Genomic DNA, 23,219 nt, shown 5'->3' with positions numbered 1-23,219 from the left:
CTTTTTTTTTATATAAACTCTTTTCTCTTTTTTTTATAATATATATTTATCGGTAAAATGAGATTTTTAATTCGTAAATTAAAAAGAAATAACCAACTACCTATATCTAATCGTACAATCACCGGATTTCTTAACAAATGATTCACAGAGTAAAGTTTAGTGTCACATAAAAAATATAATATTTATCAAGATCGAGAATCTAAGATTCTTTGAAATTATCTTTTAAAATATAAGTACACCTGAACTCAATTCATACCACGTGGGGTTTAAGTACATACATTTTATCATTACACTTGTACCTAAATGTGTTGTCTTATTTTTGTTTGAATACTAAAATGATAACGTAATCAGAATTGAATTTATTTACAACAGAATTTTTTACAGAGTAGAAAAATAAAATAACAACGATGCATTTTTAAATTATTAAACATCACTCTTTATTCAAATCATTTTTATCGAAATTTGCGGCCATTTTCAATGGTATTATAATAATTATAATTATTGTTAATGTTAATAATATAATATCTATTTTAAAAAAGGTACATATAAGTGCATTAAAGAACAAGAAATTAAAAATCGTACTAATTTAATTTATCATACGATTAAAGTTACTCGTAGTTATATTCAAAATTTCGGATAAAATATTTTATAGTACAGTTAAGATTACATTGAATTTTTTTATGTATACATGTTGAAATATGTATAAACATATACAGAAATTTATAATAAAAAATGTAAATAGATTATTCAAAATATCACCAAATTTTTTTTTCTCATCCGTCACTGACGATTTTTTTTTTTAATTGTCACATTATGTACATTATTTTAACTAAACCTATTCTATTATACACATACACCGAAAGACAGAAACTAGATACGAAAATTACATGTGTTTGTACTTGGCATATCAGTCGGTCAATATATAACTGGAAGCATATAATATGTATTAACAATTATTATATAATTAATGAATCACTACAAAAAAATCACTCAGAGTTAATATTTATTTCATCAACTTCCATTGAGAAAAAGTCACATTTTAATGAACTTGAAATGAAAGTATGATTAAAAAAATTTCTTTCACTCTGTATTATTGTCACAATTTATCATTATTATTAATTATTACTATTATTATCATCATTATGATTAAATCTATAATGAAATGTCTAATAAGATGTTTTATTAAAAATTGTATCTCTAATTCGTATTATGAAAATTCTTTTTATATTGTCAAACACTATTAGTTGAGTTTATTTGTTCCATTGGCTTAAGGTAAAATTTAAAAAAAATACTTATTAATTACGAGAAATTTTTTCAAAAATGTCAAGTATATAACAATGAGACAAACATGAAGCATCAACCCAGCTATATCTATTTATTTACTCATTACTAATTCAATTGCATTGAGCATAAATGTATTGAGACACCAGTTCTCAGTTTATTGATACATACATTTTTTTTTTTATGATCATAACAAATAACTTATTCTAATCATCCTTTTTTTTTCTTAATTTACCTTCAGTTTGTATTGTCCTAGATACTAAATCAACACAAGTACTAAGATTAGGTCCACTACTACTATCACTACCATCTGAATTGGCAATTTTACTTAGAGTCATGATATAACTACAGGCAATCCTAAGTACGGATAATTTGGAGAGCTTTTGATTATGTGAATAAGCTGGAATGGAGCGTCTGAGTGTGTCAAAAGCTGCGCTAATGGTATGAACACGTGTTCTTTCTCGCGCATTAGCCTCAATCCTCCTTTCCCTGGTCATATTTTTATAATTCCTTTGCTGAGAAGTGTTTGGTTGATGCCTAGGATGGTCATTGGACAAAGTCCGGTGGTTTTGCACGTGCGGAAGTGAGGTTGAGTGGTGTTCGGAGGTTGAAAAAAGGGTTGGACGTTCGAAAGAGTCACTTACACCTGGATGAACTGGAACCCTTGGTGGTTCCCCCTTGAGAACTAAGGCCAATGGTTCCTCTTGCAATCGAGGGTGTGAAATAACAGAAGACGATGATACAGGAGGTGTTTCCAGCCTAAGCCGACGTTGTGATGTATGAAAAGAAGCTGAAGATGCAGCACATCGTACCTCTGATTCATGAAGCCGCGCAAGAACTTCTTCTTGAATTCTTACTTCATGCCTTCTTTGTACTTGTTCTCTTCTCCTTCTTTCTTCTCCTTGTAACCATTGTTCTTTTTTTAAGTCTTCTGGCCTTCTCTCGACTCTACTTGACACTTGTACATCCGTTTCCATTCTTTTGACTTCATTTTTCGAAGAACTCCATGGTCTAAATGGCGAGGATGATCCTGTCGTTCTTAATTCTTCATCATTTGATAACTGAAGTCGATCAAAACGTCTCTTTTTCAATGGAGCCGTTTGATCATGAACTTTACGAGGTTCTACCAATTTTCTTTTATTTCTCAATGATATTGGTGATACTTGGACTTCAACGCTATCTTCTGATGCACTTGGTGAATGTAGACCTGACATATCATCTTCATCACCACCACTACAAAAGCCGGCATCTTTCTCTGATCCAGACATCGCATCTCCTGAAATACATAAAAATTATAAAAATTATTTAATGTTAATTAAATAAAATAAATAAATATATCTTCAATAAAATAGGAAAATATTAGAAATAAAATCAAAACTTGAAAAAGATAAAATATGAATTTAAAGCAACACCTGGTGTTTTCAATGTCTTTTACTACCAATTCTACTAGGAGATAACACCCTAAGGAACACCTGGTGTAACTCTTATCATTTAAAGATAAGATTCAAGTATTTATCTATACTGTCTACCATCTGTTAAGATAAATATATGCAATTAAATAACTAAAGTAACTTGTATTAAATTTTACTAAATGAAAAAATAAAAATATGAATACAGTAATGATGTGGTACGCATTAATGTTGCAAACTAGAGTCGATGATTTGATCGTAAGGGTCCTTGAGGTCAGCGACAGGCGCCATAGAGATAGTTCACGATCGATCTCTCTTTCTCTCACACGCGCTCTTTGCTTTTGTAAACATCATCATGTTGGCGCCTTCGGGCATACTTCTGATATTCAATGACCAAAACATTATCAGTTCAGTAATAATTTTTTTTGTTCACTGTCGTCATTTAGATCATTGAAAATATGATGAAAAAAAATTTACTATCTTTCATTGAGGACTAAGATTATATATTTTAGTTGCATCATATCGAATAATCGTTTAGTCATTCTCATTGAAATGAGACACGTGAATTGATAATCTGTACTGCGCAGTTAACTGGTCGATGGCCTAGAGTGTACTACACGATGACCTGGGTCAACTGTTTCATCATTTGAGCCATTAAAAATTGTTATATCCTAAAGAATCACATTTATGTAGATTTTTTTTTTCTATTATTCCAGCACGTGCTAATTAATCTGTGTCGTTTTGGCAATATTTAACAGCTTCCGGCAATTAAAAATAACTCATAAAACATCTGTATAAATGAGAGAATTCAATGTAAATACAAACTAAATTAAGAGCAAATATGTTACCATTAATTTTTGATAAAAATTAAGAAGTAACATCATCTGTTATATACTTCAGTTGAGTGTAAACTTGATTTTCAACTTACATACATAATCAATAAGAATTAAATAACAAGTGCAATTATTTTTTTTATTGATAATGAATATTGTTATGTCTAAATTACAAAAATAAAAAATGTATTACTACTTAATAATATAGAAATAAATTGCTAAGTAAACTTGAGAAAATATCAAGTACACGTGTTAATAACATAACTGAATTATAAAATTTTCTAGGCCATGAACTACTGGGTCTAAGGTTCATTTTATAATAATAATGCACTTTATGACATTTTTCTTTCGTTTAATAGTATTTTTCTAGTTACATTAATTTATAATTATCTTCTATAATGTATGTATTTCAATGGGCTTTCTTTTTAAAAATATTTCAAGTCTTTAAATATTGTTTTTAAAATTATTTTTTTTTTCATTATCCATACAGTGTAATACTTGATATAGAGAATCAATCGAGTTATTATCAATTCCACTTTCGAGTTTCATATTTACTCATATTGATTTTGGTATCGACGAGGTGTAATGAAATTTCAAGTGCTTTTTAACAGCTTGAATGTAAAGTAAATATTAATTAATATAAATTGAATTTACCAATAAAAATTGAAAACTCTATGACTTCATAATATACAAAAATAATCAAAATTCATTAGCTTTAAATATTTTTTATAAAAACAAAAATAAATGTAATAAGAATAAAATTACGGAAGTGAACCACCTGCAAATATATTTGTAAGATGAAGACGCTGACCAGATGCTTCAAGACTGAAGTTGAACACGAGAAGAAAATGCTGATGAGAGAGACGAAAATAAAAGAGAAAAAAATGAAATAAAAGCAAAAGAAAATATAAGGAGGAAGAAGAAGAAGATGAAGAACAAGCATCAACAGCAGCAAATGAAGAAGAAGGAGACACGTGCTGGAGTTATATGCGTGTGAGTTTAAAGACTAGAGTGGGCGAGAGACGGTCACCAGCTGTGCCAAAGAGACGACGACGCGCGAGTCTACTCCTACGTGATCTTTATACCTTTACACTTGTCTTTCTCTTTTTATTCTGACTCATCCATACTATTCATTCTTTCATTTTCTTTGCACGTGGGAGTTGCAAATTCAAAAATGCTATTAATCGAATATAATTAGAGAAAAATTCAATCAAATACTTCTCTATCACCATTGTTACAAAACACATAAAAAAATAATTTTAATATTTAAAAAATATATCTAGTGTAAGATATTGCAAATTATTGATGTTTAAAATTTGTATTATTTGTACATAAGTTGATAGTTAAAAAAAAAAAATTAATAACGTTTTGTATTAATAGAGTAGGTGAAGACTTAATTAAGAAGATGATTTAATTGTGTATACACATAAATGATAGCTATTTATTGAGTGATGACGTTTGAAATAAATAGGGGAGAATAAAAGCTCACACAGGTGCAATCTTATCTGACCGTTATAATTTTTGTTGCTTGACTGATTGCCCATCGCTCACCCTTCTTTTACACCAAACAAGAATATAATACCCTATCTTCAAAGACTATCCTCGACAAGTGCATCCACACGATCACATGATACGAAACCGGAACAATCATTGTTTCGTAACGCCCTTGGGTGCGTCTGCCGTGTAATTGATGTCAAGATATTCAAACCAGATAATTATTCAAGACTTCCGGAAGTCGATAAAAGTCATGCTTAACCATCACTCCTTCATTTAATTAATAATAAAAAACAAACAGGCCCCTAAACTGCTTTAAATTCCGCCCTTTTCAAGCAAAAAACCCCAACTATATCATTTCAAAATATCAATTATTTGCTTTTCAATATCGAGATTTAATGATGGTTGAACCATGATTGTCTTATAAAACTTATTCAACATGAGGAATGACGATAGCGATAAAAACAAAAAAAAAGTTTAATGACGGTAGTGTGATTTATATAAATTTGATAATTTTTTAACAATCATTAGACGATCAAAGAATGAAGAAGAAAACGGTCAAGGGGTCGAGTCTCTGTTCTTAGTGCTTTGGCTTTCCGATGGGTCTCTTGTATGTCTGCGCGACTCCGCGACCCACGCTGGCGCCGATGTCTATCTCACTCATATGCTTTTTCCTAGTACATTCCTACATCTTTGTCGCCCTCTCGACGATCGGCCACTCGGGAGACTCTACCTTCGATTCTCGTCCCGACTGACTGGCGCCTATCGTAACAATTATTATTCACTCTTTTCTTCCATTCATTTAATTCTTTTTCATACTCAAGAAAATTGTTTCGATTGCATTTACTAAAAATAAACTTTATTTTTATCTTCAACTCACCTTTAATAAATGCTTGTATCTCACAAGTCGACTCAACCATGTGGGCACTCATTCTTTTAAATCCTAAATAACTACACTCACAGTCACTTTTCACTATAATTATTGTCACTCTGGTGCTTTTCACGTTTTATAATCCAATTTTAATTAGTCATGAGTTTGTAAAATTCTTAAGTTTAATAGTAGATTTAAAAACAAACGTCTTAATGTTCTTACGATGACGTACAATCATGTACTGACTCCGAAACTGGACTAAACGCGTGGGGCCAGTGTTGGTGTCGGGCAACCACAGCAGAGGGGGGCGTAAGGCAGGAGTCAGTGCGTTCAGTGCATCGGCGCGCGCATTTTAAGTGGGGGTAAGTGCACGCATTGTTGGCAAAACTTGAAAGTGGGGAGCGACAGAACGGCGCCAGCCGTCCAAGAGTTTGGCGTTGCATCTCTGACATCTCTTGTTCATTTTATATCGTTCTTTCTTTCACTCGCCCACCCAACGTCTCACGTTTGATCATTATATGTGTAGGTGGAAAAGGATCCAGCCAAGATGTCCGTGACCATTTTACCCATATCTCAAGGATACCCTCCAAATTCTTGCTCCCTTCTCTCAGGAGATTTCTTTTTTCTCCTTACTTTGCCTTCATCTTGCTTATATTCCTATTGTTGAATTTTATTTATCTTTTTTTTTTGTTTATTTTAAATTAATAGAAAAAAATTTTTATACATGATACCCAGAATATATACTCCAGTCGCGTGCCGATTATTAACCTAAATCACGTACTCGCGATTTAAAATGTCACGATTTAACGAGACAAAAACCTTGAAGAAATTTAGACAGTCTTTCTCAAGTATTTTCTCTATTTTTTGAAGATTTCCGTTTCCTTAATTTTAATTTATATCTTAAAATAGTGAATAAAAAATTCTCTATGGAGTTATTATAAATCATTGTCACTCTTGATAGTATTTTCAATTACGTGAATGCGTGACTATTGGCTTGAATGACTGATTGAACGTTGAAATCAGGATTAGAATAATAAAATACCATGCTACTATATAATCTATCATAGAAACCCAATATATAAGTTGGGATATTTTTTTATTTTTAAAAAATAAAAGTGCTATAAGTGACGAAAAAAAAATTAAATTTATTCATCAATTAAAATGGAATTTACTAAAGATGTTCTATATATTGACGTATAATCCAAACATCATCTAGTTAATTACTAATATTAATACAACAAAAGTTAATTATTAATTTAACATAAACAATAAAAATAATTAAAACTTGGTATGTTTAACGAGACATAGAAAGTGACAATAAATAATTGTAATTACATAAAATACTTTGAAAGAGAACAACGGCATCAGTCATGATTATTAACAAAGACAACACTCAATACATATATGTGTAAATTTTTTATCTTTCTCAACCTTTTCCACTTTAATTTCTTCATCCTCCCATACTTTTCTCTGACGATCAATGGCATCACTGTTAACCAATACACTCAGTCTCGAGTTTTTTCAATATTTTTTCTCCACCATTTCCCAGAATCTCCAGAATATATTAACCATCTTCATCAATAACATGAACCATACCTACCCACTTATGTATATACAATCAGAAAAGCTGCATTACGTATGTTATACCATCTTCCAGATATACTGACAGTAGTGGTACAGTGAAACACATTTTCATAAAGCTGTTTATATATTTTAGAAAGATAATAAACTATGTAAGTTGTTAGAAAAGCTGAAAAGTATCTTTACAATAGTTGAATACAAGTAGTTAAACCATACAATACAACTGTTGGGTAGGGGTAGAAACCCCTACAAGAGGTTAATTGCAACCAGATAAGATGACAGAAGACTCTCGCATGTGGTTCGGAAAACCCCCTTAATATCTGCAAAACATGTGCGCCAATAAGGGTAGTGTATGTTCTCCAGATGTTTCTTCAAAATTCCCAAAGACCTGTACATTTGGAATTTTATAACTTCCTTTATCATGTAAACATTCATACCAATTTAATCCATAGATTGAAGAAAATCATTTCCTTCCGCTGGTTTTTTTTTTATTTCTGTCTTCTCGATAGATGTATTGTATGGATGGATGGAGATTGTAGGATACAAGAGTAGAGAAAATACTCGGGGGTGTAATAAGTCCGATTGCGTCAGCTGTCGTGGTCGTTCGAGTGGACGTTGTACGATGGTGCTTTCCATTCTGCATACACGCGGTCGACGAGCTGTCCGTATAACGTGTAGGAATATACACTGGTGCCAGATGGCCTCGTCGACGCCAATCAGCTAATCCTAACCCCCTGTGTTGGTACAATTCTGCGCTTGACATCCACTGCCATCTCCTCTCTGACCCCGATATTCTTGTCCTCTTGCCATTAAAACAAAAATCAATTTTAATTGAAAAATTTCTAAACCTTATTTAAATACTAGTCAAACAATGAAACAATCTCAATCAATATTAATTAGTTTAAGAATTCATTGAGATTGCTTTTTTTATTAAATTATTTGATTGTTAATAAGCATAGCAGAATTTTTTACTATTATCTTAATTAAAAATGTATCTATTAAATCGTAAATGAGTGTATAGAAAATTTTAATGAAGGAATCAATAAATATTTGATGATTTTGACAATGCATAAATTGAGGCCACATCTGTTCAAGTGTCAAGCTCAATAATTAAAGCCTACATATGCTTTAGTTCTACTCTTGTATATAATCGTGTACACAAATCAATGAGAATATCGTTGTTGCTATAAAAAATGTTGATTGAATTAAACAAAAGAAACAAATAATAAAAGAAAAGAAAGTTGAGGGTTTGTAAATATACGTGAATATAGAAACGCAGATAAGTTGAGATATAAAATCTATATTCAACGTAGCAGAATATAACACACACCCTATATGATATCCCTCTCTGGTTGTGACGTGTCTGATAACGCAATAGCCGCCATTAGTTTGGCCATGCTCGTGTTCCGTGACACGTGCTGTTTCAATTACAGCACCATAAGGGCGGAGATGAGAGAGAGAGATTCCTTTTCTCTTCCTGAACATCGCCTGTATTACGATCAAGTGATCTTCATACATGGACCCTGCATTTTCCCATTAGAATAAAATCTTTAAAGCCTGCATAATTCTTTTTTTTTCAATATAATTACTGATTTTCTTATTTATAATTCTAAGGGAAGGTTCACTGAAATTTGAATAAAATTATCAAGTTTGGTTGAAATAATTAAAAAAGAAAAGTTGAATGATAAATTACAATAAATTTAAATGTATCAATATAATGATGTATTATAATTGGAGTTACAAGAATAAATATTTGCAGGTTTACACGTTTTAGAACTTGAGCAAGGTAGCAAATTTATTCAATGCATGTTTGAAATTGCGTATGTCATGGTCCAGAGAGCTGGAGATGGTTTTGAACCGTCAAACTCGTGCGAAAGGGTGTGAGGTGGTAGCCATTGTCAACAGAGAGTACACGACAATCCTTTGTTTGCTTCGGAAATTCCCGGCAACTGACAAATTACTTTGAACACCAATACCGAATCTATGTGCTACTTCCAAGTTATGAATTTGAACTTTAAATGAAAATAGAAATAAACTAGTAAACAACTACTGAATATTGTAATTATAATATCATCAGACTCTCTTTCATTAATTTTTCTATTTCGAGTGTTATATTTTCAAAGTTGATTTTCAACTTGTCAGGTGGTTTCATGTAAGAAGATTAACTTGAAATATATATCAATTTTAAAGTTCATACCTGTAATAAAGACAAAGTTTAAATAAATATTCGTAGAATATATCTCCATTATCTCCATTATGTAAAGGAAGATTTTCAACAAAATTATGAAAGATAAAAAACAGAATAATTGTTAGTCTATAATCAAGTACAAAAGCAAAGTCATCTGGGATGGTTATTGTTATCCATTTATTGTCCTGTCGGAAGCAATTTGGCTAAAGGGTGTCGTCTTCACCTGTCTCAGGTGTCCGAAGAACCTGTCCACTATATACTGAAAACCCGAAAAAACGAATAATCCAAAAAAAAAAAGAAGTAGAAATGCGCGTCGTTGCATAAATATTTTAGAATTATACTTCCTAAGTACATAGTTTCGACTGTTTTGGCATGTTCCCACAATTCAATAACTTTTTCTTTATATTTATCAGTAAATTATGATGGTATATCTAATAGTCACGCAAGACGTGCTCCATAATTGCAAGTCTAGAATTAACTACGTGGAATTCGGAAGGAAATACTGTTGAAATTTCAAAAAAATAACCGTGAGAACATTCAAAAAATAAAATCGATGACGTTTAAAAAATCATCTTAATCTATAAGGTGGCATGCCGAGTTTTAAAACCACACATTTGAGATTAAGAATCATCACACAGGTGTGTGGGAGCACAACGTAAATTCAGATCAAAGAAAGAGAAGAACCTTAATACCTGAACGGCTTGACGGTTTTTTTCCCTTTCTCTTGGTTATTTTTTTTATATCTGGGGATGCTGGCTTACCTCTCACTAACGCGTCGAAGGAGCCGAAGGACAAGACGACCTGCTGGGTCCTGGCGCCTGAGCTCAGGCCCACACACCTGTGTCGACACTCGAAGAACTAAGAGTGGGAAAGGTCACGCCCGATAATTTCGTAGAAAACTAGACGTAGATATTTTTATTGTTTATCATGTGTAGATTTACGTCCCCCCCCCTCACATAAGGATATTTTTTTATTACAGTTTTACTTGTCTAACCAAAACGTTTCAAGCCTCCTCAAATTTTCTCAAATCTTTCATTTTAAAAAAATATTTTATTTTTTTATCATCAGACTTTTTTTTTTTTATATTATACTCGATTAACGTGAAATTCGATTTAAAAGTGATAAAATTATGACGATAAAAACAATTAAATAAATTTTCTAATATTTGTTGGTTTTTTAGGTTTAATTAAGAGAACATTTTAGTCTGAATAATTTTTTTTAACTAAAAATATCTGAGTGGCGTATACTTGCATGTCTGATTTTTTTTTAAAGATATTATTTGAATTTTTAATTATTTAATTAAATAACTGCCAGCGATATAATATTCAGATTTTTTTTTTGGTCATAATGAGGCATAACATAAAGAGAATAAACGATTATAATAAAACTGAATAATTAAAAAAAACAAAAAAAAAATGAAACCGTTTTTGGGGAGCGAGGGTCAAATATTTTGTTAAATGCAATGAAACGATGCTGGGAAGGTTGTGGATGATCTTGGTTATCTTAAGAAGCTACACAGGTGCTTGTGAATATGAGACCTGGGTCTGTGAGAGGTCTCAGAAGTCATTAAAAATACTTTGGGACCTCGACGCACCTGCCGCATCATTCATTGCCTTTATTTCTGAGGTACAGACATACCTAAACGTACCATCATCTCCATCTTCATCCTATCCTACGCGTTTTCATTACCATATCCCTACTCTTATTTTTTAGACCTTACCCTTCAAGTCTTGGGGAACTTAATGAATCTTTAGCGAAGGTAACATTCAAAGGACTAACGTCCTCACGGTGAAGTAGAAAAAAAAAAAATTATTTAGAAGAGCAAAAAACATCATTATCGATCAACTTCGATCACTGAATAATTAAATCTCGTGTATGAAATGAATTCTTTTAAAAGAGTATCCTGAAAGTGACTTTTTTTGATAATAATTATCTAAAAATTTTTTGCCAAGTATACAAACAATTATGTTTAACAATGTATAAATATTATTTTAAACGATAGTTTGATGAATATTTTGTTATTGTAAAATTATTATGTCATTTTTATTCAACAGTACGACATATAAGCAAATAATTATTATGTCATTAACTCAACAATCATCTTATCCTATTATTTGATGATGGTTTTTCATTGATATTGTATAAAAAACTTTTGTTATTTTAATTCTTAGTTAAAAGATTCGATCTAACATGTTTTGATTAATTTAATTAGTACAAAAATCCTAGTATTATGTATAATTGTGTTTTTCGAAAATTTTTAATCCTTTTAGAGAATTCAAAAGATCCCTTTCATAATTAGGATTTAAGCAGGTAGATTTTTCGGATACAACTTCCAAGAACTAGTATAGTCTGTTAAGTATTGGTTACATAGATCCAATCACACGGCGATGTATTTTGGAGTATCAGTGACATCCGGGACAATGGCCTCAAACATCTGGATGCATTTATATTCGATATAATGCAATTTTTTAATTATCCAAGTTACCTCTACTTGTGGTACTGAATTTTTTATACAAAAAATATCAATTTTTCATTTACTATGATTTGAAAAAATATCTTTTGTCAACTTTCGCGTTTAAAAATGGTAAGAAATAAGAAGATAAAAAGACAATGAAATGGTAAAGGTGATCGTCTTGAAGTGTCACTCGGCAGGTGATCGAGAAGTATAAATCAAACTACAAAAGATTCGTAAATTTTTTGTTAAGAACAATACTGACTTTCTAAATCCCTTTAAAATGGTTTTGAAAGTGATACTGTACTTGAAATGCACCTGTTATTATGTTTAACAGTGACACCGAGACGATAACCATGACCAATTATTAACACAAAAGTAACACTCAAAAATCCCTAGAAGTAAATCTCGAAATCCACTTGTCACAATCTTTCAGAAAATTTATCGTTTAACTTTAAAACAAGATTTATTATATTTTAAAGTATTTTAGTTAACAGTTTCTCTTCACAATGAATCGTTTCTGCCTGAACATCATATACACGGTGAGAAGAAATTATTTAATTTTTTATATAGAAGTACTTAATATGTAATATGATGAAACACCTTTTAAAATATTATTATATTATTGAGTTAATTATTTAGTAAATAAAGGCAAGTTATGCAAACCTCGTTGCATCTTGAGATTTTTTCTGTTGATGTTACGATAGTCAAGATGATCTTATCCACCAACTACTTATTTATTACAGCAGTACAATCTATTCTATTTTTGTGCACAATTAATCGTAGTTTGCATATTTTTATAATTATTAATCTTGAAAAAAAAAAATTCGGTAAAACAAGACTTTATCTGCCCTGAGAAATCGTGAATCTACAAAAAAGGTAAGACAGTGACTACCGTGGAGTTTCCCACAACCAGACGTAATCATAAAGTAGTAGCCAAGTACAAGATACCCTGCTCAGATATCTTGGTGATTCAAAGATCTCTGAGTCAAAACGTTCTGAGTGACGAAAGCAAGGATCTAAAGCATAAGATGAAAGACTACATACCGCCACCTCTAATGATTTTAATGTTCATGAACTTGGATAGGATATTTACATACTTCAATAATATATATAATTGTTGATTTAGCTTATTCACTTACGACACGTGACAAGTCCTATGATCTGGTCATTATTTTGTATTCAAATGGATCCAGTTGGTAAAGAAAACGGCTTATTGTTTATTACACGATCTTTTAAAGTACCTACTAAAAATATCACGTTACATTTTCTCCATTCTTTATCCTCATCAACTTTACCAGTTACTCGGAATGGTATCTCCTTACGAGGAAGTTTCAGTATCACGACTATTATGAGCTTCTGATACCACCTGATAGGTTGAAAAAATGTTTTTGTCTCAGCGCAATTGAGCACAATAATGGTGGGAATAAATTGTCAATGTGACTCCAGTAGGAAAACATTCATGAGAAAATAATTTATTATTATTATCATTATGCATCATGTTATTTTCAATAATTGAGGTTAAAGAATATTTTTCTTGTTAATCGAAATTAAACAAACCTGGTTTGTTAATTTTTCGTTTTGTAATTAAAAAAAAAAAATAATAATTTCGATAAATTTATTTACAAACCGTTTAAATGAAATAAATGAATGAAAATAGAATATCGTTATAATATAATAAGTCTATATTTAATCGTAGATTACAAAATAAAGCAAGATCAAATTAAAATTGATTTCCGGAGAGTGCGTGGCAATAATACAGCGGCATGTGCGCATCTTTGAGTAGCCAACGCATCTGGCAGGCGTACCAAGTCTGTGCCAAGGATCGTCTCGCGTTGCCTCTTACGTTTATAGTAACATTAAAGTTGCAATAACTTTCAAAGAAAGAATAAAAATAAAAGAGATAAGAAACAGAAGAGAGACAGAGTGCACAAGTGCACTTTCCACCCACAGAACACCTGCACATATTTGTCTTGCGGTTGAAAGACGAGAGGAAGTAAAGAGAATGATGGAGACGCCGCGACGCCGGCGTTGGTACGTCGAGACGCCGGGACGACGATTCAAACAGAATACAGGGACATATCTCTATGACGCCGCGGCGCCGACGTCCAGCTGGCATTTCTGTCATCTATTTGCCATTTAAAACAAACAAAAATAAAGTCTTTTTTTTAAACATCAACCTTTTGATTTATTATATTGATATAAAATTATTCCAATAATTCATTAAATAGAAATATGAATCTTACTCCAAATGAATCTACTCCAATAAGCTTCCTGTTAATATCATTAATTTAAACAAGTAATGAAAGAAAAAAAAGTCTGCATAGTGTGATAAAATATTTCGAGTTTCTTAAACTAGAACAATTAATTGTATTATAAATTTTTATAATTGCTAATAGAATTTAGTCAAAGTTGTAGGTTAATGTTTTTTTTTTCCAATAATAGAAAGTTCAAATGAAAGAATTAGGTGTTAAGTGAATACAACTTGCAAGTGTTGAGTTACTGATGTTGATGTATATGTGAATGTATAGTAGATGGCCCATATGCGCAAGAAGAAGATTGGTGGCATACCAACCATACTCCGACAACGACGACGAAAGAGAAAGAAACGGAAAGCTGCATGCGAATCAAAATAGCAAGATGTCTAGACGACAGAGCAAGGATAAATGCATAATTCTAAATAGAGCACATTACAAGATAATTAACAACTCCTCCAACTATTTAATTAAAGCATTATGAGATTTCTAAATAATTTCATGTTTTGTAGATATCAAAATAAACTATAAATTAATATTAATATTTGCAAAAGATTGTGTAATAAATATTAGGATAATAATAATAATAATAAAAAAAAACACCAACATCTAACTCAGAAAACGGTGTAAAATTTATCTCTAATTATGAAAATGTTCTAATTTTGTAAGCACGTGGATCCGGTGGAAACACATGTTTTTAAGTTATAAATATATATATATTACTTGGGGTCACTCTACTCAACTCAAACCGGTACATAGATATACATAACTCGTTAATGCTTAACGGCCTCAGCGACGTAGACATTTGCAACGTTTGCGTTATAATCTTACCAAGATATATAGAATTACATAGCATTTGGCGCCACGCCGACCGCAAGATAGACATTTAAGATCATTTTTATCATTATTTTTTCTCCATTCAATACAAATGTATTAGAAAAAAATTAAATATTACATTTTTTTGTTTAGAATAAACTTTAATATTATGAAATACCAACCCTAAAAACATCATAATAATACATGTTTGATTATTCAATTTAGTTGTTGTACGAAAATTGATTGATCAGGTGTTATTCCTTCAACGTTTGTAGATTACTTCTTAATCCAATCGATATTTATCAGCCTTAAAGCTTGTTCACACGACTTACGGTATTACCATGATTATTTATTGCTTTAAATCATTTTTTTGTTTTTGTTTTACTGATACTTTTTTTATTATTGCCTTCATTTTATCTAACCCGGGGGCAACATGCGTGGGATGAAATAAAATTTATTTTGCAGCAGGTGATTACCTTAGGCTATTTGATTTAGTTTCATGTCTTGTATTTTTATATTTTACATTTTTAGGTGTGAATTTTAACTGCTATGTGTTGTTATATATGTATTAATTTTTAATAATAAAAAGAATTAATACTAATCAATAACTTGTTGTTATTAAAACTAGATTATTATAATTTTCCAATGATAAAGTAAAAAATAAAAATGCTTGTTCTTTTTATAAATTTTATTTTGATAATGTGTGAGATATTGATATGCATATACTGGCAAAATGATTGAATTTTATAAATTTATAATGATAAGTTGAAGCACCCTAAAAAATATTCACCAAAATAATGAAACATTTGTCAGATAGAACATAAGGTGAGCATGTGGTTCATTTATTGAACATTACTCTGTCATTTGGTAACTTCAATACACGACAATATTCAACCGATAACTCAGCTAGTTTTCATATACTTGTTATCGTCTGTGTACCGAATCAAATGTATTTCATCTCCCTAATGAAATTTCGACAATTCCCTAAAGTCTGTCATTTCACGCCAGATGTCAACAGTTTATTCAATTATTTCAAGTGTACTTAAAAATACAAAATTCAGAAACCCTTATTACTATAAATGGTAATTCGGATGGTAACAATTAGGAGAATTGATAGTTTAATCAGATGTAGGTGGTGCCGAAGTAATATTTCAACATTTCAATAGAGGGTTCTTTTGGCTATTATTTTTGCAACCAAGTTATTTGTCGGCAAGTGTGAGATATTGCATTTAAAGCTTTGTCTCAATTCGCAAGGAATTAACATCACTATCAAAGTAAGATCTACATCCAAGAGGCGGATCAATCCGTCCCCCAACACGTCAGGTGCAAGTCCAAATTCGTACATTATTTTATTTACTTCTTTTTTGGTATGTCTTTCTTTTTCTTTCCCGTTCATTTCTAGCTTATTTTATTTTATATTTTAGCTTGACCGCACGCGCCGGAACCGGAAGTTCATTGAACACGTCGGCATACACATTCCTGATTACTTTTTATTTCATTAAACTACTGAAATATCGTTTGGAAAAGAAAAAAATGATATTAATGAAAGCTTGAATAATAGAAAAGTGATATCAATATCAAGTATTCAAAGTGTTTTCAACAGATAAACATATATTAAATAATATAGGCCATTCAGATTAACGGTGAGTGATAATTGATAGTTTAGTGATTTTCTGAGAGCCCGGATGTGGGTCAAATGTCACGCAGTCGACCCCTATCAAGTCCAAGAGTTACTCATGGCTCACGTGAAATAAAACTAGAGTGTGTGTGGGCTGCAGGTGAAGCATTACACCTGGCGCGTAAGCCAACCAACTGCCTAATTAATAACAATGGCAAGTTCATTGTGACTACCCAACTATAGCTTGTGAATTATAACTTGAAGTACTCAACTCATTTGGCATTGATGTACTAAGGATAAGATATTTGTTCAAGGTTTCCCCTCTTCTCGGCCTTATGTGCCTTCCCACTTCATTTAAATTCATTCGATTTAATTATATTTTCGTTCATAATTAGCTTTGTTCATTTGCACTAAACTTGACTGCATTGACTACAAGATTACACTATGAAATAAATTAATAACGATAGTTATCCTTTAAAAATGTGTTATTTAACAAAATTATAATTGATATTTTTAAAAGTTATTTGACATCCACATTTACTTCTTAACAACTATTTTAATGAGGTTAAATACAGGCTAAAAAGTGTATAAGTGCATAAACAATATTATGTATATAAACATGGGGTGTATTTTGTTTAAAGACAATTCAATAACGATATCAAGAGATAATTTTTGTTCCGGGTATACTATAAATTACGGTAGGAAGTAGTTGTAGAGTAAGAAGAAAGAGCTGATAGCAGTTTACAAAACTACTTAAATGTTACTCGACATTCGTGATCATATTGGTCATTCAGAAGCAAGAGTAAAGTGTTTGCCGGAGGCATAGGATGAACTTGTAACGTTGAAAGAGCGTGGGAAGCTAACGTGCAACCTTTTTCCTCTCTCTTCTCACCTAGCATTTGCTCTGATACAAGACACGAACACACAGCGGATTATCGGTAATTATTGAATAAACGTTTCTCTCTCATCACTTATCATTATAACGGATTCCAGTTTTCTACATGCTTCCAAGTCTATGCATTTATTTTCATTTAGACATATATGAAAAGTGTTATAATACTTAATATATTGAGAACAATCTAAAAAAAATCTTACAATTATTATTATATCTTTCTACTTGAAATATCCACGTGAATTCTCAAATTTTCTTGTAACTTGCGTGATGTCGGCGTGTGCCCGCGGGGGTGGTTGATTTCATATTGCATGTCTGTAAATTTTGCAGGTGGAGATAGAATGGAAAAAAAATGATAGTAACGAAGGTAAAGATGCTGCTGATGCCTACGGCTATGACTGAGTCGCTTCAAGAGTGCTAGGTTTTAGCTTTAAACGTAGGCGGGTTCAACACTGATGCCTTTTGGCTCTTTCTCACCCGCATACCAGCTACACATGAATCCATCTTTACGTTCCTGATCATTTTTCATGAAAAAATTCTTTACTTGTACTTACATCATGTATCAATTATTATGTAACTCGATATGTGTTAACTTGATATATTTTTTAAATAGCTTAGAATTATATTAATCAATCAATTAGACTATATTAGCTCTTCGATGACGGCTATAGTGCTGATTTAAATAGAACATTGAAATAATCGGATGGAACCCAAAGCAATTTTTCTTTATTTATAATTACAGTAGCGATTTCCGATGATATACCGTCTTACATTTTGACACGAAACCATTGGCATTCCTCTAAAATCAGTCCCCGGAGGATATTTCCCATGAGTTGAGGGCGGCCACCAATGGCTCCAATCACTTGGAAGAATCCTTGACTTACCCTTAGGGCATCTCATTCATCCAATATCTACAGTGCGTGCTTAAGGTATCCCGGTATACCCTTGAATCTCTGAACGCGTTATTATGGTGAAATACCTTAATGACTAGTCAGAAGGTACCACAAACATTGAACTAGTATTTCACTTTTAAACACTTTATATTTTTCAAGTGTAGGAATTTTTAAACTATTTTTATTTATTATTGAACTTAAGAAAATAACCGAAAATTTACTGCTATTAGAATATAAATGAAAAGAAAATATTTTTTAAAAAATTTCATATGAGAAGAAATAATAAATAATAAGGAATAATTCATTGAAAAATATTACAACAATCAAATAGATTGGAGATGTCTAATTTCGACTTGAACGAAGATTATCGAATAACATTTTTACTTGGGCAGGACGTCTAGCATTTAGTGAATTTTGTTATCCGGCCACTATAAGAGATAAAAAGAGACGTAAAAAAAAATACATTTAAATTTCTTGAAAACAATGTCTACTTTCCTCACTGGGGTCCGATCAAAGAAGTAGGAACTCATAACACACTGACACATTCGACGGATAACAATAATAACCAGAATATAATAACACTAACAATAATAATGGCATATCTTCATAGTGATTTTCTGATTTCGTAAAAATTGTTGCTTATAATTTAGAATAGGTCCAGTATGAAATCGCCTCGGATTATCATGCACGTGCATGTTGACAAAAGTAGTTTAGCTTGTAAAGCTGATTAAACCTTAGTTAATCACAACAAGTTAGGAAAACATAAGCTTTGAGGAAGAATATGAATCATAAACATCAGATAGTAACTCTTACCAATTATCGATCCCTAATAATATTTCATATAACCGGACAATTCTGCGCGGCAATTCTTCATTTTTGAATATGTTGTTTCATCATCCTACTATCCTATTCCCAACAACATAGCAACTGAATTCAGTGCTGCAATCCGTGAATTCCTAAGATTCTACTTTCATACCTAATGGCCTATACCTAACGTTTTAAGTCAAGTGTTAGTATCAACGATGACAAAGAAACATCAGAAGCGATTAAAAAATAATATTTAATGATAGATCAAGAATGAAAAAGGAAAGAAGGGGAAGAAGATGGGAATAAAATAGAAGGGGAATCCTTGAATCATGTGATTCACTGCTATACATCCTAAAATTTCTTATAGTAATAATAATAAATTCGATACTATCTTACAATTTTTAAATTAATTAATTTTTTTTAAACTTATAAAGAGGATTAATTAATGAAAAAATACATAATTGGAAGCTTTAAATTTAGATTTGAGTAATAATTACGTTAAAGGTGTAACAACAACTTTGATACTCGATTAATTAATCAGCTAAGATTATCAAAATATTGTACATTATTTATATCATTCATAGAATTTAATTCAAATTATTATTTAACTTTTAAAAAGTCCCAATTAATGGTATAAAATTCTCAAGATTGAACTATTGTGTTAATTGACGTATAAAAATAATATTAAAATTTTTTATATAATTATATATTATATTGATTAATTCTTTCCTTTTTTATTTCTCATTACTTCAAATCTTGTTAGATAAAACTGATGTAATTACATAAATTCACAATTTAGTATTATAGTAGACCGTGAGAAATATGATTGAAATTTTTTTTAGTAATTGGGTAACATACAAGTTGAAAAATTAATTGCTAACTATGGTCATTTAATTTCTTAACGCTGATATCAGATTGGAAAAGGAGCAATGTTGGAAAGGTAATCTAACTGAACATCTTCTCAATATTCTAAAAGCCTGGTATCACAACGAAGCGCCGCAGCGCCACGCGTCACGGCGAGCACCACCGCAACGCTTGGCGCCTACACGCTATGGCTAGAATACCGGGATAAAATTCAAACAGATTTTTTAATTATTATAGAAACAAGATAAACAAAAGGCGATTAGTGCACGAAATTAATGAGATTCTGCTATTTATTAAACGATCAAATATCACTGGTATTAAAGTACATACATACCCACACGTTCACTGCATTTCAACGGTCTCAGAGACACCTAACGGTCCAAAGTAGGTTTACAAGCATCATGGCAGTTAGGTAATGTTTAAAAAATTGTACTCTACTTGACCTATCGTGAAAATATAAGGAAATTAGTTTGTTTTTTTTACGATGCCAAAATTATGACCAAAATAATGTAAAATCAAAGGATACCATCTAACCTCAAAGATGTACTCATGTCGATGGTTGGTCGACAACTACTGCCGCTTGTATCAACTGCTGCCCTTTATATACAGTAGAGCCACCTGTGTACCAAAATACAAACTAAAATTTTGTACACTGCAGACACCTGGTGGCAAAAGTATAAACTATAAATTTGTACAGTGCAGACATCTGGTGGTCAGATTACTAACTAAAATTCCTAGGTAAGACAGTATTCTTGGATACCATAAAGAATTTAATTATTTTTGTAAAATTAATTGCAAGTAAAATTAAACTTAAAACATTATTGCCGTAAATACTGATTTTTACAAAACATAGTCATAACAATGAATAACACTGAAAAAGTACTTATATTATTATGCAAGCAAATTCATCTATGCACCAATGTGATTATCACAATTGATGATTTAAATTCACTTAAATCTAGTAACGCAACATTAGATACTGTAATTATATCATCAATTATTTAATTATATTAATTATAATTACTTTTCACTGTAGAAACTATAAATATTTCATTTAATTTTCCTGGTAGGTAGAAAATTTTTGGACGATTTTGAATATTTTAAGTCAACATGCAGTTCAAGAAAAAAATTCTACTGTTAATTTCAATATTTATGGTATAATTAATTCCAAATACTTATTAAACTAAAATAAGTCTTTACCTTATTTTATCAATGATTTGTTTAATTTTATTGATTTCAGATAAAGTCACTGCTACAAAATTATATTTTGGCTATTTAAAGTATTCTGATATTGAATTTTTTTCTTTGTCAGCAAACAATAATAAAAATTCAGTGTTATTGTTAATAGCGTTTTCTTGGTTACTTGTTCGACATAATGTTATAGATTCATTAATCAAAGATAAAATTGTTAAGCAAACTTTTAATGATGAACTTATTAGTAAAAATAATCATCCAGTCTACGAACAAAATGATAGTAAGATACAAAATAATCAATCACCATCAGACAAAATTAATGAATCTAATGTGATTATAAGAAAAATGATGCAAATTAATTATAATTTAAAAGATATAACTGAATTGATAAACGAAAAGTGTCGTTTGCTAAAGAAAATTCATTGTGAAACGTCCAATATTTTCAATCTCTCTCATTTAAGTTTGTCAGAATTGATCTTAATGAAAAATTATTACAAAATAAATCGAAAATATTGTAAGGCAGATTTACAGTATATAGAAAAGTTGAATAATACTACATTGTTGATTGATTTATATGAAAAATGGAGTAAAAATAATCACATCTTCTTGAAATGGATGGTAAGTAATCTAACAATGTCACCAGTGAGGTTTAAGTTGTGAAAAATTAACATTTCATGAATTTTTTTATTCTACATAATTGATTTATTTAATTGACAGATTAATATTATTGAAGAGTGCAAAAGTAAGAGTACAATAGCCATTGATAATGAAGAGTTATTTAAATACATTTCAACAGTACGATATTTGAACGGAAATAAAATTTACTCACTTGAAACAAATAATATTATCAATAATAATATATTTAACAATTTAATATTGTCAAATTCTTGTCAAACTTCTAGAATTAAATCGTTTACTAAACAATTGAATCCTAAAATTTTCCAAGAATTGACAAAAACACAAATAGAGCTATCAAAAAAAATAGAAAGGATTGATACAAGTATGCAGACTATCATAAACTCTGTTCCTCATTGTATACAAATATAATATGTTAGATTTTTATTAACTAAATATAGTCTTTTGCAGTGTGAATTATAAGATTAGTAGCGCTGTTTATATTAAGCAACACTCTTTATTAAATAAATTATTTACAATATCTTCTTATTATATTTATTTCTATTTATGCTTCATTCATCACTGGAACTATAAACCTACATCGCATCAATTAATGCTAATAATCATTATGATAATTACTAACATAAAATAATAATACAATCATAAAAATTTTTCTATCAACACATAGGCCATATAAATTTTTTGTTTGAAAACAAAAAATCGATACTTTTATATACAAGTTTCTGAATAATATTTAGATTTTTTTATTTTCAAATTTTGACATAGAAAAATTTTAAATTGTAAAATCATTGGTTGTAATTTTAGTAAATTCATCTGTTGCATTTCATATTTTAGGCGTGCAATCCTCATTTTAACTAGATATTCATCCGGATTATCACAGTCTATGTATTTACAGCTTATTATTATTTTCTATTAGAATAAATTCAAGATTTACGCTTCCGATTCTCACAAAATATTCTTAATTATGTTGTTAAAAAAATAACTACTGTTTATGAATATATATACATACTTATTTAATATTTTAACAAAATTGAAAGATAAAATGTTTAAAAAAAAAACAATGAACAATCTCTTTCATAATACATTTCCTTCTTCTTAAAGAAATGTATACTCATTTTTCTTACCTAAAGTTTTA

General features: G+C 30.4%; 2 protein-coding genes and 1 long non-coding RNA gene across 3 annotated transcripts; 1 reads left to right on the top strand and 2 right to left on the bottom strand.

Annotated features, from left to right (window-relative positions):
• Positions 1-766: 766 nt before the first annotated feature.
• net lies at positions 767-6,169 on the bottom strand. The gene is made up of 2 exons (XM_035096384.1): positions 5,898-6,169; positions 767-2,557 (listed from the first exon to the last, which is right to left on the bottom strand). The coding sequence occupies exons 1-2, from the start codon at positions 5,947-5,949 to the stop codon at positions 1,488-1,490; spliced, it is 1,122 nt and encodes a 373-aa protein (XP_034952275.1). The 5' UTR covers positions 5,950-6,169; the 3' UTR covers positions 767-1,487.
• A 1,054-nt stretch (positions 6,170-7,223) lies between these two features.
• On the bottom strand, positions 7,224-20,816 carry LOC118074768 (uncharacterized). Its single transcript, XR_004691236.1, has 3 exons — positions 20,789-20,816; positions 20,589-20,697; positions 7,224-8,271 (listed from the first exon to the last, which is right to left on the bottom strand). It is a non-coding gene; the product is annotated as an uncharacterized lncRNA (long non-coding RNA).
• A 203-nt stretch (positions 20,817-21,019) lies between these two features.
• LOC118074758 (uncharacterized) lies at positions 21,020-22,571 on the top strand. Its single transcript, XM_035096208.1, has 4 exons — positions 21,020-21,235; positions 21,325-21,409; positions 21,495-22,066; positions 22,166-22,571. Exons 1-4 carry the CDS (start codon positions 21,116-21,118, stop codon positions 22,493-22,495), a joined length of 1,107 nt encoding a protein of 368 aa, XP_034952099.1. The 5' UTR covers positions 21,020-21,115; the 3' UTR covers positions 22,496-22,571.
• The last annotated feature ends 648 nt before the right edge of the window (positions 22,572-23,219 follow it).

The sequence above is a fragment of the Chelonus insularis genome, unplaced genomic scaffold (assembly GCF_013357705.1).
Source record: "Chelonus insularis isolate UGA/USDA-ARS -01 unplaced genomic scaffold, ASM1335770v1 contig_139_pilon, whole genome shotgun sequence".
NCBI lineage: Eukaryota > Metazoa > Arthropoda > Insecta > Hymenoptera > Braconidae > Chelonus > Chelonus insularis.
The sequence above is the reverse complement of the archived record's forward strand: the minus strand, read 5'-3'. Positions and strand labels throughout refer to the sequence as shown.